At 41.3% G+C, this 20,759-nt stretch overlaps 1 protein-coding gene across 1 annotated transcript in view; it reads right to left on the bottom strand.

Annotated features, from left to right (window-relative positions):
* The window catches only part of LOC133964332 (furin-like protease kpc-1), a 160,555-nt gene that overhangs the window by 110,741 nt on the left and 29,055 nt on the right, over positions 1–20,759 (bottom strand). Inside the window, exon 5 of the mRNA XM_062398353.1 lies at positions 16,693–16,798. Coding sequence (XP_062254337.1) covers positions 16,693–16,798 — 106 coding nt within the window. The remainder of the gene's footprint in view (positions 1–16,692; positions 16,799–20,759) is intronic.

The following is a 20,759-nucleotide window of genomic DNA, read 5'->3' as shown; positions in this document are numbered from 1 at the left end:
TTAAAAGGGAGTGCATGGAGTGTAACACCGCTCCCTCTATTATATATGTAAGTTCTCTAACCAGTGGTATCTTGAATATGTTAAAATAATACAGACAGGTTTTACCACATCCACAACTGGATCTGCAACATCAAATATAAGGGGAGGGGTATGACATGTAACTAATGTGTCCAGTGGGAATCCCACTAGGGATGTAGGATTGGTAATTTGCCTCTTAAAACACGTTTTATCTTTTTTGTTGAAATCCTCTTCATGCCCCGATAGCCATTAATAAATAAAAACGTCTGAAAATAATGGAAAAAAAGACGGTTATTGTGGCAGGATTGTACAAAGCATGAGCAGTTCCAGACTGGATGAAATGATTGGCTGGCTTAGGTGTCTGTCACTAACCAACCTGCCTGTCTGTGCACACTCTGCCTGTGCTCTCACTGCACATGACCGGAGTCTTCAGCCAGAGAGAACTGAACTGCTGCAGCAGAGAGGATAGTCAGAAGTTAGCGAGCCAGTCACGTAAGAGTCGGCGCCTCGCATTTGTCAGTGTGTGTTCGTGGGTTTTGGGGGCGTGACTTTGACAAGAAGGCCGATGGGAGGGGGTGGAATGTATCTGTTGTATTTTTTCAAGCTTTTTCAGCTCTTCCAGGATAATTAACCCTAGCTCTAAATGGTATGTGCCTTTACCATTCAGCTAGCTGCCTCCTACAGTCCTTAGATGACACCTGTGGTTGTTCTTTAATTCTGAAAAGATCAGTGAAAGACCATTAATGACGCTGACATTCATTCACCAGATAAAATCATTCAAACGTAACATTGATAAAAAACAACTTTGTTTCCCTTGAGGACACAGCAAAGATGGCCATGGGTTTTAAAGTTAAAGAACATCACCTAAAAACAGTTCAGATACACACAACACACCCAAGGTATTTGAACTGAAATCCTGACATTTATACGAACATGTAATTAATCAAAACGTGACAATTATTATTTATATATTTTTTGGTTTCGAGTTAAAACTTTCCAAAGAGCATCACTATCTCTTTGTCTATTCCCCGCTGGAGCGAATATAATGATTTTTCCTCCTACACACTGCAATATGGAGACTATAGTGTATTTAAACACTGCGCTCTATGAGAAATGTGGATGCTTTAACATTGTTTAGCAGGAGGGGTGGGGGCTTGCTTAATGGGACTTGGCTAAGCATGTGTAATTAAGAGCAAGGGTAAGTGGTGAGTTGCAGAGTGCATGTTGTGTGTGTGTGTGTGTCAGTGTATATATGTGTGTGTGTGTGTGTGTGCTTGTGAGGGATATGGTAGCAGCATCAGGCTATGATGGAGTGCTTTGCGGAGCCAAACACCCATTCAGCAAGCTGTGTGCTCATTAATCCTGCCAAACTCCACTTGTTACACGCACGCACAGGAAATCATGAGGCTAGGTAAACAGGGAACTGCTGCGATCCATCACCACACGCCAGCGGACACAGGAACACAGCAATACGGGAGCGTGCGTGCGCGTACAAACACACTGATGCAGTGCACATGCAAAAATTATGAGCTTAATAGCAGAACAAACACACAGTCAATACACATGCACAGGACTCTGCATGCACGTGACAAGTACAGAGATAAACACATGCAACGCAAATCATGCATTCAAACTTCTAGCTGTTGTCTTTCGGTAACTACACTGCATATAACACAATCTCTCCTATTGTAACGTTTACCATGCTAGAAGCCGTCATGTCAAGGAGACCATTTTAATATTCGTCCAGAAATAGCTCTCTCCGACGTTACACGGTGATCCCATCCAGCGCTGGCCTAAGCCTGCTGCTTGCTATTAGTCGAGAAAAATACTGCCACAAAGCCCAGAAAGAAATCAATAGAGCTTGACCCCAGCTTGACCTCTCGTTGAATGGAGAAGTTATGGGACCATGCTGGCCTTGACATTAGCTTATTTGATGTGTGTTTTCCCAACACCAGCTCCTCTCTCTCTCCCTGCTCTCCATCTCTCCTCCCCTGTCTTTTTACTCTTTTGCTGTCCTTTCCCTCTCTTGACTCAATTGCTTTGTTTCCCCCTCTCCTAAATGCGTGTAACCTACGTGCAAAATCCCCATCCCCAACCCCCACCGACACCGACACCGACACACACCCACACACAGACCCCAACACACAAACACATGACAAATGGTGCATAGGGCGAGTTACACAGCACAGTGGTTAGACGCAGTGTTGGAGCAAATCTGTTATATCTATACGCCTGCCTGGCTGGAGCATTTACTGAAGCCATCAGCGAAACGGCATTCCATATATCTTTGACAGAGAGGGGAACAATACTATTTACACCAATTTAGCCCTGGGAAGGGGAATTTCCAGTTAACAGGCACTTTTTTTCCCCTTCCATCTTGTTGTTTTAACATCCAGTCTTAAAATTGGCCTCCCTTCAGCAGGACAGATGAGACGTGCTCTGAGACTGCCAGTCACATGCTAATAAAATCTATTACGACTACAAAATAAAAACAAGACAGCGCTGGCACAAATGAGTTGGGTCTCTATTTTACTACACTGCTTCATCCCAGGCGCTCCCTACATCCTGCTAAGATACTAAATCCACATGCAAAGACACATGAGCAGAACACAACCAGTGCATTGCAAACAGAGAATCACAATCACACATATATTATCACAGATTTACAGAATTACAGTTTTCTCTCATTTTACTCCCTGCTTTGTTTGTGCCAGGGTTCAGCTGTGGCGTTCACAAAGTTGAGTAGCTCATAATATTTACCCAGCATGCTCTCCCTCCTATGAGGCAGCCTGGGAACATGAGAGCTAATAAGGTTAAAGGTTGTGGGTCACCCAGGGGCCAATCAAGGGTTAGTGGTGTAGCAGGTTCAGGTTTAGGAGAGATGACAAAGGTCAAGGGGGTCGTGACACCTCAAGGAAATGGGCTCAATGTCTGTTGGTGTCAGAAAATGTGACAAGAAATTCGTTTTTTTTGTGTGTGTGTTTTGCTTCCTGTATAACACTGCACTTTCCATGAGAAAGATATAAGAATATGACTATCTAATTTGTTTTTGTTTTATGTGTTAAAACCCCAACCACAGTTACAAAGGAAAACCTTGGGGTGAGGGGTGAAGTGGACGTCCTCCAACATGAAGGTCTGCGGTTCGATCCCCAGTCTGACCCATCTGCATGCCGAAGTGTCCTTGGGTAAGATGCTGAACCCTGAATGGCCCCCCATAGAATAACTAAGTGCTGCGAATAGATGCACTGTATGAATGGGTGTGTGAATGGGTGAATGTAGAACTGTACTGTAAAGCGCTTTGAGTGGTCATCAAGACTAGAAAAGTGCTATATAAAAACAAAAGAAAAAAGAAGTTAAGTTATGAGTGCATGGAGCTAGGCAATAGTTATTCTTCTCATGTCTGTTAACTTTCCCCGATGTGAGCATTCACAAACTGTCGGGTTTCCCCTACTTTCATTTTGCAGCGGGGGCCCCGACATGCTGCGCCAGGATCAGGGCAGACGCACATTACATGTCCGGTAACCTCGTACCGTGTCGTATTACACTACTGTATGTCCTCCCTCCTCACTCCCAGCTGACCTGCACTCACTTTACACTTAACAATGAAATATTCGTCAGTTATAATAATAATTTAAAGTTAAAAATAATCATGATATTGATTTCGCCCTATAGCCCTATAGCCGTCAACATACAAAATTGTCTGGGGGAAAAAAAGTTGGTGTCTGCGGCCCTCACAAGTATGACCATTGATTTCAATTGAACTGATTGAAATGATTGGCTGGCATACCTGTCTGTCAGTGACCGAAATGCCTGCCTGCACGCACCCTGCCCGTCCACTTAATGAAGGCTAGCTTCTCCAGGATCACCAACCCTAGCCTTGACTGATTGTGAGCAAAACATGAATGTGTTTACCAAATTATTTATTAATTAAAATAAGAGAAGATGTTGACTTGCAAAAAAGATGATGAAACACGTCACTCTGAAGAATCACCATGGTCTGCAGGATTCACCGCCTGAGAAACCATGGATGTGTATACAACAATTAAATTCAAACAAGTAAATAGTGAGTTATATCAGTATGGACCACAGTGGTGGATCGAATAAATGACCAGCAGATTCAACCTGCTACTGTGGCCTAAACTACTCTGCTAGATAGCTGAGAGGAGACCAGCTGATTTAGCTGAGCAGCAGACTTTGGTAGATGTTGTGGAGAAATACTTGGATCTCACCTGTCAATATTCAACCCAAGACAAAATGTCAATAGGATAATTACCAAAACTACATAAAATATAATCACAATATGAGACGATGCTGCAACTGCAGGCGAAAACAGACAGATTTACTTAAAAAACACTTTACAAACACCTGCCTAGGTTTCAGGGTACACATGCTGAACCTCCCATGCTAGTGTCTTTAAAAACAAAACTGACCCAGGGAACTCCACAAACCGCAGTATCAAAATCTGACAGAAATGGAGCTCTGCCTCCCTCCTGCTCAGCCTACACAACATAAACAGTCTCACAATGAAGTGTGTATGAATGGAGACCTGTCAATCACAGGGAACCCATCCATCACCAGGCAATATACAAATGATCATCTCCTAGAATCACATTCACCAGGCGTGAGCCAGTACACAGGCACAAATGCACACACACTCATCTGTACTGTAGATACACAGTACAAACACAGGCATACACAAAAAATCCACACATTCACATAAACACAGAGCCCATCCGAGTGTTGGCGCCCAGACTGTAGAAGTCATCAGGGACCTGTAAAGCATTACCCTCTGCGTGACTCGAGCCACTCCAGAAATAGCCTCTGTAATGTATTCTTACCGCCACTGTCTCTTTTGCACAATAGTACCCTTAATAACACACTCCATTTCTGTTGGCATAAATAAGGGCTCCATTTCCATCTTATTTCATGCAAATGAGTGCGCCGGCGCCCAAACAGGTAGTGGGAGTAGTGTGCGAGTGGAGTGTGGAAGTGTGTAGTCGCTGAGAGTAGTGGCATGATTGGGGACAAGCGAATTCAAATGAGCGTTGGAGAGACCCCACAATGTGCCAACGACTCCCACGCCAGCCTGCCAACAGTGTGATAGACAACGTCACTTACAGGCCCTGCCGCCTGCACAGGGGGCCATTACAGGGGCCAACGCAAAACCAATATTTATCCAGGCAAATGGTTCTGTGGAGGGAGATTATTGATGCAGACACAAGAGTGGCACTCCAGTAGTAGGGGCTGGTGCTGCCCATCACCATGGCATTGGCTAACTCCACTGATCCATTGTGTTTTGAAGAGCAGGGATTAAATCCCTTTTTTTGTAACATGCAGAGTTCAAGAAACCACAGCAGGAAACAGCTGGATTGACAGTCTTTCTCACAGGGAATGCTGTGACTGACAGTGACAGGCTTCTCCGAAAACATGTCTGCACACAGATCCTGGGAAAATACAATTGCAACCAAACAGTTTTACAGGTAATAGAAAAACACCTGGTGACATCAACAATAAGACTGTGGTCAGGACCCCACTAACCAGAGGGTTGGCGGTTATATCCCGATCTCCCCCATTCCCTGTGCCAAAGGGCCCTTGGGAAAGATACCCAACCCCAAATTAGAGTCAATTTATATCTCTGCCCCAGGGGCCCATTTTGCTGGACACAGTTGTTTTGATTTGTAACTGGTTGCTGTGGTTAAAAACATCTCCTCCTGTCATGAGGTCAGAGAGAGCATGTAATAAAGAATTCATCAGGAGTTATGAAATGATAAAATGAAGAAAAAGCACAGTGACAAACTCTTTCCTCTTTACTTCCTCTACAAAGCAGAATCACACAACCAAAGAAGTTGTTTATTTATTGATGCCTCATTATTATTATTATTATTATTAGATTCATATATAGGCTATGTTTAACCAATGACTCATAAGATATATAACAACATAGATATTGTTTAAAATAAAAACAATGTTGAAATCATACAATAAAGTATACATGAAGAATATTTCTTAGACAAGGAGCCAAAATAAATGATATGCAGACAATAAGTATATAGAATACAGTACTCTTGACATAATGTCTACATTCGATACAATACATACATTTTCAATGGACTCCTTTATGGAAGGTATTTCATGACAATATTAGTCTAAATAATCTAATAAAATATTTATTTAGATGATGATAATGTTATTAACTATGTAGGTATTCAATACGTTTGCTCCTCAGCATGTAAAGTCACAAATACAGAAACGTAGAAGAATGATAATTGCCTGCCGAGGTGACTGTTGGATGTGCAGAATGTGATGCACAAAGAAATATGTTATGTGCACTGTGGTCTTTTTTGTTTGTGGTTGTAGTTATTGGATGGGTTGTGAGAAAATGTACAGTGAGTACAGGGAGCTGCTGGTGTTGCTGCTGGTGAGGAGGAGGAAGAAGAGAGGAAGTCGGGCAGGAGGAGGATGTGCCAATACCAGCCAAGTGGTCGTTGCTATTGGTTGAGGCTGTGATGTGCTGGATAAGGTTCATCAAAGTTCATTTCCACTCAAAGCCACGCTTCAAAATTTGCTTCAACACAGCAAATGTCCCTTTGTCCAATAGAATGGAAGTGAACAGGTGATCTATTGTTTTGTACATTTATGTGGGTCTGTCCTGGTGAAACTACATAGGTGTGCAACTTGAAATGTTGCTGCTTATGCTAAAGAGGATTAGAAAGGAAGCATTGAAACATATTCTCCTTAGCATTTAGAAATTCAACCAGCTCTTATCATGGCTGCCAACTAGGTACTTCCAGGTCATTTCACTCATATGGGAACATTCCTGAGGAAAACAATAGGACTGCAGCGGTTTTCCGCAACTAAGGTCCTCTTTTCACATCAGTGTGATCTTTCAGTTTTGCAGTCAAGTGTTTATCATCAAGGTCCTTCCCACTAATACCAGCACCTGAACATACTTCATATCCTTTTTCAATGATCTTCCATCTTCCTCCATACACTTACACTTCACCTCAGACTCTTGATATTTACTTAAGAATGCTCTGCCAAGTTTAGCATTGCACCCATTGTCAGAGAATCAAAATTGATGCAGCAGAAGCAGAGATATCTTTTTCTTCTTTTTTCCCCTTGTTAAAGTGTGGTGCCTCTTGTCCACCAACACATTTTCTTTCCTTTATTTGCTTATTACTCATATGAATAATGCTGTTTCCATATAATGTGATTCATAATATATTCTATCATAATGTTCTACAATCATTGCATTGTCTTATCTCTTTATTCAACATGGGTGTGTAGTTGTTAGCGTTGTCAACTTGCTACAAGGTTTTGATTTTAAAAGTGTCTGCATGTCCTCCCCTGTTCCCTTCACATGGTGATTTAATGAAGGCAGTCTCCTGTTTAATAATGTGATAAGATGAGATAGAAGTGGCCTATATACCTTACTAGATATAACTCTGCTCTGCATATAGTTGAGTATATAGCCATCAGTCACTCTATATCACAGAGTAAATGAAAGAATTAAAAAACATTCACTGTGTTGAGATTAATGTGTGGAGTATAATTACAAGATCATATAGCCTGACCATGTGCAATACAACTGCGTTTTGATAGTGATATCAATTTATGAAATCTGACATTAATCTAAATTTATTTCAGAATAATATCTGACCATTATGAGAATACAGTTGTAAAATTATGAGAAGGAAGATGTAATTTAAAAAAAAGAGAATTAAGGCATGATGTTACAACAACAAACATTATTTAACCAGAAAAGTAAATGTATAATGTTAGAATAGATAACAAATATTTATGACAGAATATATGAGAAAAAATATATAAAAGAGATATCTTTCTCATATACCCAGGAGGGCGAACCCATGCTCACTAGAGTCCAGTCCCTCTGGATCTAAAATCTTGAATCAAGCTCTTTGTGAAATTATGAAACTTCTTTACACATATTAACTGTGGATTTTAACCACCATCAGAAATTTCCATAAATCTCTTTTTTTAAAACCTTTAAATGGCCCTAACACTGAGTCCTACTTACAGATATTTTTCTGGAAATAAAAATATGCATCATAACTTTACATTGCACCAGAGTTTGGTATAATTTACTGAATTATACTGTAAATGACCGATAGCAGAATCAGTGTCTTCCAGTCATGTCTCAGTATCTGAAATTAGTTTGTTGTGAACTTATCTTGCTGAAATCTGTGATTTGATCTTGTGCTCATTACACTTTGGTATAAGAGACGTGGTGTAGAGTATTTAAGCAAACACTATGATGTCTATTGTGTTTATAGTCTGAAAAAAATACAGAATAAATACATTAATGTAAGTCAGAGGAGAGTGCAGTGTTTTTTAATTATTAATCACAGACATACCCTGCGTTCAGTCACAGATCACAAGATCATACATTTTTCATTTATAACTGCCAGCAGTGATGCCAGTGGCAACAACTGATTATTTATAATAGGTTATTTGTTATAATTGCAAATATTTTTTTCTGGCATTTGGAGGAAAACAAACTAATTTCCAGGCTCCAAAAAAACTAAATTACTAAGCAACACACATGTGGCCTCAGAACATTTAAAACAAAATTATATTTTTCTAGAAGTTTCAAAACAGTCTAAAGTGCTGCTGGCGATGCCAGTGGCAACAGCTGATTCCTGCGGCAGCTTATGTTGCAGATTGACTGTGTGTTACCTCACACTGAGCTGCAGGATGAGTGTGTGAGAAACATACATGATCTGCTGTTGTTCAATTTGCTAATCCTCCAATTTCTCTTTTTTTGTGAGTTTGTTTCGGTCTTTGGCGCCTTCATTCTGCACTCCCCAGCAATAACTTGTCAGTCAAGCAGTGTGGGTGGTTTTCTGACAGCGTTCCCCTTGGGCTTTATTCCCTTGATGAAGTTTGAGTTGCTTCTGAGTTTCTCTTTCCTACCCTGGTCTTCTGCTGAGCTAAACACAAACACAGCCCAAGTGTAGGCAGGCACGTGGGCATCACTTCCTGTGAAAATTGCATATCTAGCATCAGGTGTTTGGAGCATCGTGAGAAACGCGACTACTTTGCATGAATCAGAGATGCAAAGTAGCAAGATCGACTCATTTACTCTGAGACTCTTAACAGGACTCAGTGAAGCAGAGGTTGATCGTGATTACATAACACATTTAGGAGACGATGGTGAGGTCTGGGGAGCGGTATGCAGAGGTGGAGAGGAGAGAAGGTTTACAGGAGTAGATGGTGGTCAGATAAAACGGCTCTGCGCTCGCTCCAAGGAAAGGTTAATGTCTCTCTCTCTATTTCTCTATCTCTCCCTCCCTCGCTCTCCCAGCTGAGGTCTGTGTGACTTAGGTCCACACTGCATTAGATTAAATCATAAATTACCCACCCACCCCCATATCTGCATCCCCCCTCCCTCCCCCCCTATCTCACTCTTCCCTCTCCGGCTCTCTCCCTATCTCAATCTCACTCTCCCTTTATTCTCCTGTATTCCATTCCCCATGTATTTCTCCTGCTCCCCCACTATTATTTCTCCCCAGCTCTAATCATCATTCTCTTTTCTTCACCCCCTCATTTCTCTCCCTCTCCCTGTGCTCCACAATATGAAAGCCTTTTCTGTTGGAGCACTGTTACACTGGGTCTGGACAGCGGGCCCTGTGCTTGCAAGTGTGATGTTTTGTTTGGTCTTGTGTCTTGAGTAGTGTGTTGCAGTGTGGTGTCAGCCAACACGCTCACATGGCAGGACATGTGATGTCATGTTTACTCTGTTGGCTATACAAAGTCCTGGGGTATGAGAAATCTAGCTTAAAGACACATCCTCTTGATCATATGTGGTACACTGGAAATTATTTTATATTATCAAATGTTTTTGCCTTAAGTCACTTTAAGGAATTTCAGGTTTTCAAGTATGAGCAACTAAAATGGCACTCAGAGCACATATGTCAAAGCCCAACAGTGCTCTTACGAAACCACAGGTAAATTTACTATGTCCAATTTTTATTTGCAACTGCACCAAAATGTCTACGCTCATAAATATCACACTCATAATTGATCTGAAGATCTTATCAAGAAACATGAATTATTATATTTTCAAGGAAAATTTTGAAAAACACGATCTAACAATGTCAAAGAAACTATCGACCTTAAAATTCCTGGGTCCGCCTCCTGACCTGGATCTGCACCAAAATCGAAGAGGTTCTTTGATGTAATGTAAATGTTTTAAAACAGCTTCTAACCCACAGAATTGTACCTGGGTTGCTTCCAAGGCCATCATCAGTTCAACTATACAGTTAGAGTCTATGTTTAGTAGATCATCAACTGTATGGTATTTGTAAAATCCTGTATGCTACTGGAGTTTAGGGTTGTGTTACCAGCGAGTCATCTTGCTCTCAAATCAAAGCAATCCCTGCCAATGTTATGTGTTTAAAATAAGCTGCTAAACAGTTGTGTGGAAATGACAATGTGATCTTTAAGGGACTATAACTTTACAATCTAATGCAAGAACAATGTTGTTTCATTTTGCTGGCAATTGATACCTTAGCCTCTGTCTTTAAGCTTTAGCTGGATATGTTAGAAAATCAGACATAGACACAGAATTATGAGTCATTATCTGACAGACTTGATGAAATTTCAAACTACTCAAATTTGATCCTCGCTTGTAACAGTCACAAATACTTCCCTGTCTTTGGCTGAAGTGCTTGAAACATTATACTCATAATTGTATGTGGTAGATATACTTAGTATCATAAGAGTATGAATATTTCAAAAAACTTTTAAACAGAAATGCTCTTGTTTCAATAGCTTTCTTGAAATGACTCTATCTTGAATAAAGAAAGATTAAGGAATTGCAGGGTTAGGGCTCCTCCACGCCTCGTGTATATTTGTGGCCCTGGCAGGGCATCCAGAATCATGGTGGTGCTTTAATTTTCTTTTTATTTATTTAGCAGATTTTAAAAAGAAAAAGGGTTTCCATCTCTGTAGCTTCCATTCTCACCTCCTACGTAATCTGGTTTTATAGATGTGTTCCTGCCCCCTAGTGCACACATTAATGATACATCTAAGTATGATAACAGACACCTATGTGGACGTCCGCACAAGTCTGTTGTTATTGTTTATAGACTTACATGCACAGAGGTATGTTCCTGGCATTACAGAAAGCTGGTGGGATTAGTAAGGACTCCGGCATAAAAAAATATTAAGCCCCCACACATCTTGCTCCACTGCTCCGCTGGAGAAAAAAGGGGAATAAAATAGAGTGACCCTGCCACTAGCAGCCCTCTTTTTCCCCCCACTGCTGTCTTCTTCCTCCCCCTTGCCGTGTGAAATCAAATTTCCATGTGGCTCCTGTATCTGTTGCACAGCGAGGTGATTTATCAGGGATGCAAAGAGCATGCAGAAACAATCTTTATTACATCCATTTCCTGCTTGTCAGCCGGGATCATGTTGGCTGTTCATTAAAGGCGCGGCGCAGGTGAGGAGAATGCATCCCGATGCCTTGATAGATTGTCTGCTCCCCTGTGGTGACAGCAGCTGGATGGATTGAACAGCGGGGGGCAAGGAGGGAGGAGAAAGAGAAAAAAAAAAGCTGACTCCGTCGCTCCCCCTGTCAGACACACTTTTCCATAGCCGGCCAGTGTCATTTCTTCCAAACAGCCCCACACACGTATGCACATGCAGACTTCTGACAGTGTTGGGACTTAGCCAGGATCCTGCCTTAATGCATGGATGCATCCACACCATGAGCATACAAACACTGGTATTAATGGACGCTGATGTAAAGATACTGAGACACACATGTAAAGATGAGATTTATCTTATCACACAGTTACCAACGTTGGCAGTCTCTGAAAACAGCCTAGGGAGGATAAAATACACACAATTAACAGATTTTTGCCACAGTCAAACAACGACAACTTCCAAAACTCCCAAGTTAAAGTACCAATAAAACAAATACATTTACAATCTAGTAGAAACAGGAGTTTAGCATCAAACTTCTCCCACACCAATGTTTTCTCACATTTAGCTTTTTCCACCACTTCATTGCGCCTACTGAAATGAGCATGCTAACCAGCTAGCCCAGGGCAGCCCGCCCGTTCTCATCACTTTCTCATTGTGAGTCACTGTAGCGTCCAGTCTACCCTGAAGAAATAGCCCTGCTCATAGGGCATATAGCTTAACGTCTTGTCTTGCAACGATAGCTGAAGCCTTTGGCACTTATCAACCCCCGCCCACTCCCCTGAAGAAAACATTATCTTGGGCAGAGAAAACACTTTAAGGTCTTTGTTGCTTCATGAAAGATAATCATGTAATGGCTTTTATTTTATCCAGTAAAGTACCTCAAACAACAGCCCAGCAGTTTGTCTTCAGTGGTTTGTGTGTTTTTCAAATTCACAATGATTGGGGAAATAATGGCCTACTTTGTTTACACTTGTGTAAGGAACCTTTTTGCCTATCAAGGGCCATTTCAATCTTTATAATGTCCTTTGTGGGCCGAACTAAATTATTAAAAACATATCACACTCACGTCTCTAATGCAATGCGTGGATCTGCTTCTCTTTGATGAGGTGTCTGGTGGCAGATGGTAGTGATGATGATAAACCTAAACCACTCCTCATCTTTAGTGTTAGCACACATTGTTTGTACAGACAGTAATCCCTAAATACTTTAAACCTCAGCAGTAATTCCCTCTTTTTTTTGTATGCGATTTCATTGCAGGCCAGAGAGAAAAACTAATTAAATAGGACACCAAAGTGTTTAAAAAGCTCTAGTTCATCATGATTGACCTATCAGAGAAGCGTTTTTTGACCTACTCAGGATGACACACAACATGAACAGGCAGTGGAGTAAATGCTTTTTATACTATATGGATACACCTCATTAATTGAATCAGCTGGAGTCGTAGAATATCAAAAATACAGCCCTATGTCTTACAACAGCTACATGAGCCTTCCTAATAAGCCATAAAAATATTTTATCACACCTCCTATATCAACAGATAGTATGACAACATAAATACAGCTCTGCATCTGCATTATTCTCTGAGACGACTCAGTGCAACTATAAACTTACAGAGATCTCTAATTCCTGATATCAAAAAAGGAGAAATGGTGCATTATTATCACAGTCAACAATAAAGAGAGCGAATACAGAATTTTCTCAAACCTGTATGTAGTCTACTGTATCTTTCATACTATCCTGACATCCAGCAGAGAGCACAGTGAGACAGCTTTTTTAAAAGGACCATTTCAATGCTCTACCAAAGCAGTTTGACATAAATAGCTCTGAATTATATATAGGAGCCAGAGCTGGTTGAATTATCATCTAAACTCTGTTCAGACTTCTTTGTGTAAATACCCCCCCCCCCCCCCCCAACACACACACACACACATCCATCCATCTCTCTCCCCTACTCCTATCTCATTTGTGTCCTGTGTCCCACCAATGACATGTACTGAAAGTGGCATAATCACGGATCGATATCAGAGTATTTTTGGGCTCTGCATGCATGACGTGAGAAGGTTGGTGTTGATAGCACAGCGACAGGGACACTGTGGCGCTGTCGTGGGACAACGTGGGTGTGGGGTGCATGCAATTTCACTGATGAATCTATATTCTTGACCCACTCAGGGGTCATACTCCATGGACGACAGCCTAATGTCCACTGTTTCTGTTGATTCACACAGCATGTGACAAGTCTTTTCTTATTGCTATGGGGTCAGAGCGCCTCATTGATCAAAGCATACATGGAGCATGTTTGAAATGTCGACACAGGAACAGTATTTACCAAACTGTGCAGTGCTTTCATCTTTTTGCAATGAATAATGTTAATTTCACTAGTGCTTGTGCACATACAGGCTAATTTAAATAAAGAAACTGGCCCACAGTGCCACATATGGTCAACCACATTCATTTCAAAGTCAGAGTAAGTCAGAGTAGCTTGAATGGAGAGTTGTTTTGAACAAAAGATAAATACAAAGAAAAGCACAGACTGTGACGTTATGATACTGCAGCATCTTGAATGTAGGCGTGCAGGGAAGCTTCCCAGCATGCATTGGAGCCATAGACTTATGGACATGTATGTATGTTCCCACATTGGTGCTGGTGTTACTGTACTTTTTACCTTCAACATGTCCACACTTCATTTGTTTCTGGAAAATTACTGAATAGAGAACGGATCTCACTGCGAGTGACGACGTGTGCACAGTTAATCAGAATTTTCCTAAATCAATTGCACCCACTTAGTCATCCATTCATCTATGCATGCATTATCTAAACTGCTTACCCTGTAAGGGTGGCAGGGGGCGCTGGAGCTAATTCCAGCTGATATATTGCGGAACACATGGTACAACATTAGCAGATCACCAGCATATCACAGGGCCAATATACAAAGACAAAAATAAACTGTCACTCAATTCCATGCAGGTTTTTACTATTTGTGCTGATGCATATAATCCTCCCATGATACAATGCAGAAGGCAAACAGTGGAGATGCTCAAGGCTGGCAAAAATGTCAAGAAATCATGTGCAGTGATGACACAGCTCCTACAATATCAAAACCCTCTGCTGTCTGTTCTGTACAGATTCTTAATTTCCTGTAGATACTAATGCAGAATTAGTGTGTAGTGTTGATTTGGAAACACAGCTAGTGCCTCCTTTCTGTGCAAATAAAGGGGATTAGTTGAAATGCTGCTACCCCCTGTTGCCCTCTTTTACATATTCTGACTCCTAACCTTCTCTTTCTCACATATCATAGATGAAAAAAAAAAATAGATCCTCTATGATAAAGGTTTTTTCATCAACATGTCAAATTAAATGTCGTCATAATAACAAATGTAATGCCACTTTTCATAGATTATAGAAATAAATTATAAAATGTTTTCAATAGTTTTGCTATAACAGAAAAAATAAAGACTGATTACAGCTGAATAGAATAATAACAAATAAGGGTGTTGATGTTCTTACTCCTGATAAAAATCATCTTATCTTCAAAACACATACTTCTTCCAGAAAAGGGATGACTATCTCTAACTTGTGCTGACGTGGCTGACAGTGTGTGGGTATTCAGGAATTACTTTACACTTCAGCACCAATCAGAGTTCAATTACAACTAGAAAAGAGAGTCACACACAATTGTTTGCACAGAGAGTTTTAGTTTTTTTTAAGGGTAATGCACATGTCCAAGAAGAAAAGTAATAAAATAAAGATAAGCAAAAGGTTGCACAATAAGAAAGTAGCGTGAGAGACCCAAGTCGGAAACTAACCCAACACAAACTGAAGAAATCACAGTGAATGTGATTCAACACTTGACGAGGACTAGCCTCAGTTGCCAATTATATCACCTTTTAAAGAGATGGATTGAATAGAAGGATGGACACAGAGGAAGAGGTGGTGGAGGAGGAGGAGGAAGAGGAGGAGGAGGAGGAGGAGGAGGTCGGGGCGCTTTCACTCAAAGAAAAATAATTTATTTCATTGTGATATAGAAATCAATAGGCATCGATTGAAAGGTGGCTAAAGGTGAACGTGTACATGATCTCTCAGCTGTGAGAGGCAGACTGTCCAAGAGGGAGGAAGTGAGGGAGGCAGGGAGTGATGGGGATAAAGTGGAGGGGGAAGGAAGAAAAATAAGGAGTGTGGCCAGAGGAAGAAGTCAACTCCTAATTAACATAGAAGGAATAGAATAAAAAGTGTGGGAAAAGACCAAGAACATGAGAGAAAAAGAAAGACAGAGATGGAGAGAAAGAGTAAAGGAGCGCTTGCCCAGTGGAATCAATACAGAGAGGTGGAGCAGAGTACAATAGCCTCAGAGGAGAGGAGATTCAGTGGTGCAAGTCTAATACTCTGTGTTTCATACACACACACACACATAAATTAACACACACTTATACACGTATGCACACGTCCACACTCGCCCCTCTCTCAATCCTTTTCGCTCTTGCTTTCCCCTGACATTTCCCTCTATATCCTTCGTCTATTTAAATTCTTTCTCTTTCTCTCGCTTGCTTGCTCATTCTGTATCCACCCCCTCCACCCATATTCAGACACACTCACTCACTGACACACACAGACACACACACACACACACACACACACAAACATCGAACGTCCTGTCTCTATGCAGAGGGATGCACAGCACAAAGAAGGCAACAGCATCTTTCATTGAAAACAGACACTGAAGTAATACCTGACACACAGATTCACATATATGATACAAGTGTGAGAAATACACACTTACACACTGCAGAGTTAGAGGCTCTAAGAGTTAAAAAAAAGTGTTGTATGAACACTTAAACACAACCATACAAACAGCAAACTCCAGCACTACTCCCGCTCTATCAGCACTTGAGACTAGTGAGGCTTCAATTAGTTCTTGATGAATGAGCCCATAAGATGCCGCTCTCTCATTTCCCTAGTTGCCAGATATCCCAGCAATCAGAGAGAAATGAATTCTCATTGTGGCATGACTGAGGCGGAGATGACGGTGGTTGGTGAAGGTGTTGGTGGGGGAGGGTGGGGGTATGGCGGGGCATACATCATTCACCCTCTCCACTAAGGGGCCAAAGTTTAGCTTCATCGCACCAAATAAAAACCAAAGTCTCCCTGATGTACCTGAGTACCGTTTTTTAAAAGATCCAGTCTGTGTGTCTGTGTGTGTCGGAGTATGTTTGATGTGTGTAAACTCACCGTCGTCAATGATGCTGACCACTACTCCGCTACCAGTGATGTTTTTGCTCCAAACTGGCATCACATTCAGGTCAAACCCACTGGAGTTGTACTCGCCCTGTGTAAACTACACACACACAAACATAAAACAGACATGCAACTTTAGACAATGCTAATGCAAGAATACTTTTATCGGACATTATTTGTCATGTTGAAATTTGTGGCTGTTTGTACATTCTTTGCTTATGCAAAGCAGAAGTTGTGTTTACAGATCATGTGGTGCAGTGCTAGTCTACATTTGTCATGAAATTACATTGTGTTTCCACCTGCCTCCCACCTGATCCAGTTACCTCCCTGCCTATATCCACTCAAGTCGACATGTGATTTATGTCATCGGGGTTTCTTCATCCTTCCAAAACCTCTTCTCATAAACTACAGTTATGGTATCATCCGAACTTATTTGAATTACAACAAATGTTTACTTCAATCAATCATGTGCTTGAATACGTAGTTTGATGAAGCCATTACATTGTGTAATGTTACATTAGACTTAAGATCTCATGTTGTGTTATTGGCACTTCCTGTGCAAAAAGCATATTGGTATTCTACACATGAAAGTTGGGTGGACTGCGGCTATATTTTTCTCCCTCTTTAAAAAAATATGTGATGATTTTACTCTAAAGCATTGCAGATGATACTGTAATGGAGACAATACTATGTGGCCAAACACCTCCTGCACCTACTTAATTCAGATGTTTACATATAAATACAATCTTAGTCTGCTGTGCTCTTAGCACGCTACTTGATCACCTCCAGTTGTCCTGTGTTGCATGTTCCCAACAGAGAACTTTACAATATCTACTGCAGCAATTGGACCATTTACAATACAGTGTTAGTATGAGTATCACTACAATCTCACTCATATTCATTTCCAGTCAGGACCTTATCTTGTGGTGTATATATTGTATATTGTGAGCACAGGCCCACCCATATTACTCACTGGCCAACCCAGCCAATTTTGATCAAAATACATGTTGTCACTAAAATTTATGATAAATAAAATAAATATAAACTTCTGATTAAATTTGAAACAAGCTATATAAAGTAATCTGAATGTGGTTACCCAAGACACACAATATGTTTGTACTTTTGCTGTTATTCGTGACTTGACCATTGTACTGAAGCAACAATGGCTGTAATGAATGCACAAGGGATGCAGGATATGTGCGATTTCTGTGCAATTTGAAAAGTGTTGATGCACAACCTGTGTGCACATGCACGTGCATGTTGCGCAGTTCTGAATGAATAGGGTTTAATGTATAACATTGTGTAAAGCCTTTATAGACTGAGCTCTGTTGTACAGGCAATGTTTTGCTGTTATTGCCCTATAATGCAGATTGTTGAAAAGTAAAATCATCACAGTTTTTCTTTGTTTGCCTTTTTTTCTACTACGATTTTAAAAGTCTCCTTTTACAGGCCCAACCAAAAGAATATTTCTGCCTATGTGTCAGGGAAAGTGTGTGCACATGCACATGCCTGTGGCTGAGTGTACATAAGCAGCCCAAAGAGTTCATGTGCCAGTAACAGAGACAGATCTCACATGATAACCTCAAACCTCACATACTCATGCACACACACTCACACACACTCACACAAACACACACTCACACACAAACACAGGTATTAGTGGTCCACAAAGAGTTGTAGGGTGAAAACACTGAAAGACGTGTGTATCTGCATACACAGAGGCTCACAAGAACTAAACCTAAAAGTCTCACCAAAATGTTAACAGTTTCACCAAACATACCAGTGTAACATATGTTTGGTACACTGGTACCCACAAGAACAATTTGATATTCAAAGTGTGTGTTCGAAGAGGCTCCCACTCTGCTGTTGTTATCATGATGGACCGAGAGAAAGAGGGAGCACAATGGGGTGGAAATGGCTCAGTAGGGGGATAGTGTGCCCATGTTTGTGTGTCTGTGCATGCGTGTGTGTTTATTGTGTGTTGGGAAGGATTGCATCTGGGGAGCAGTGCTGCTTTGTAGTGTGTGAGGATAAAGCAGATGAATGGAGGCTGCTAGCAAGCTAACGTCCACCAGAGCACAAGGACAGGCCCTGGGGAGAGCTCGCTCACACACACACACAAACATACACACACACACGCACACACGCACGACACACACACACGCACACACACACACACACACACACACACACACACACACACACACTCTCTCTCTCTCTCAGGGTACACAAACACACATGTGCAGTGATATAGACGCGCACCTTTGTGAACTTGGATATAAGCCCACAGAGAGGCATCTTGAACACTGACTGACTTCACACAGATATTGAGAAGCTTCTTATCCACACACACACACACACACACACACACAAACACACTCCACAGCAATGTGGTCTCATGAGAGAGAGAGTTGGTTACAAATTATACTCACAATTATTCTCTGAAGCACGGGCACACAACCAGTCCTCTCTGACGCATACATGTGCGCACACACACACACGCACACACACACACGCACACACACTCACGCACGTACATGTATTGCAGAATTGTGAAAAAGTTCATGCAACACTCCAGCAAAAAAAGGACACACACTCAAACTTTCTCTGTGCAGAGGAAACACATGCAAGCTACATGCAAGCTAGCACACATACATGCACATGTACATACGTATGTATTTGAGAGTGACTGTGGAGGTAAGAGGAGTTGTCTATAAATCGGAGGGTCAGGGGTTCAATACTCTTCTACTTCAGACTGCACTAGGCCGAATTATTGAATCCCAAACTGCCCCTCAAAACTGTATACCATCAGTGTGTGAGTGTGTGAATAGGATCAAATACACACACACACACACACACACACACACACACACACACATATATATATATACACACACACACACATACACGCTGATCCTCAATCAATACCTATGCCCACCAGAGGTTGATTAAACAGAACAGTAGGAAAGAGAGTGTGAGCAAGGGACAGAGAGAGAGGGAGAGAAAGAGAGGGAGAGAGGGAGAGAGAGAGAGGGAGAGAGAGGGAGAGAAAACCCAAGCTTGAACTACTGATAATAATATTGAATTATTTCCCTTCATTAACAATCATGTCAGTAACTCTAATAGAACAGTAATTATGAAAGTGTCTTGTCACTTTTACCTTATATTACCCCCCTGTCTACCCTGCTCACTCCAGCCATTTAAGTCTCAACCACCCTCCACCCCCATGCTAACTCTCACCCCTCCATCTTGCCCTGAGAGAAGAGGTGTCAATCAGTCTGTCGCCAGTTGCTGTGGTGAATCCCTGACCCCGCATTCCCTCCTCCTGGCCCTGTCAGATTACACCCTTGCATGTCAGTCAAGACCGTCTTCAGTGTCAACTGGCTGAGCCCTGCCGTCCTGCCAAGTAAGTATATTTGTGTATGTGTACATACGGATATTGTATACTGTACACAGGCTAATTTGATATGCTTTAAGGCTTAAGATTACCAGAAGATGACTTAAGGTTTAAACCATAGACTGGTAAAACTGAAACTGATTATGAAACAAATGATGTCAATACAATCATATTTAAAAGCCAACCACTGTAAACAGCCGTTGATCATTTTGTTATACTTAATAGTAGCTTGGTTTACAAACATCTGGACACAACCAGAACTATGCATTCATCCTAACTGTTTCTTGGATAATACAATCTTTGGTTGAAGCTAAACCAATATTTTTGAGCTTCTGGAGGAGACATCGCCCGTGACTCCATCTTCAGTTTGTAGGACGCCATCAACAGTCCGACATCCACAGCTGGATTTTTCATCAGCTAGCAACTGTTTCTTTTCATTACCAGCTTTCTGCATTTGATAGCAGATCAATTAACTAGCTGCGCATTGTTAAGCCTTTTAATCAATGCGTTCTGACTCTTGGTCTCTTATTTACCTGCAGGCAACCAAATCCTGCTAAAATGTGATTGGTCAAAAAAAGGACCGGAAACCAGAAGGCTTTTATTCCCAAAATCCTGCCCCTCACCTTTCTTCATTGCATTCATTAATTCATTGCAAAGCTGCTTG

Source organism: Platichthys flesus, chromosome 11, assembly GCF_949316205.1.
Source record: "Platichthys flesus chromosome 11, fPlaFle2.1, whole genome shotgun sequence".
Lineage (NCBI taxonomy): Eukaryota > Metazoa > Chordata > Actinopteri > Pleuronectiformes > Pleuronectidae > Platichthys > Platichthys flesus.
The sequence above is the reverse complement of the archived record's forward strand: the minus strand, read 5'-3'. Positions and strand labels throughout refer to the sequence as shown.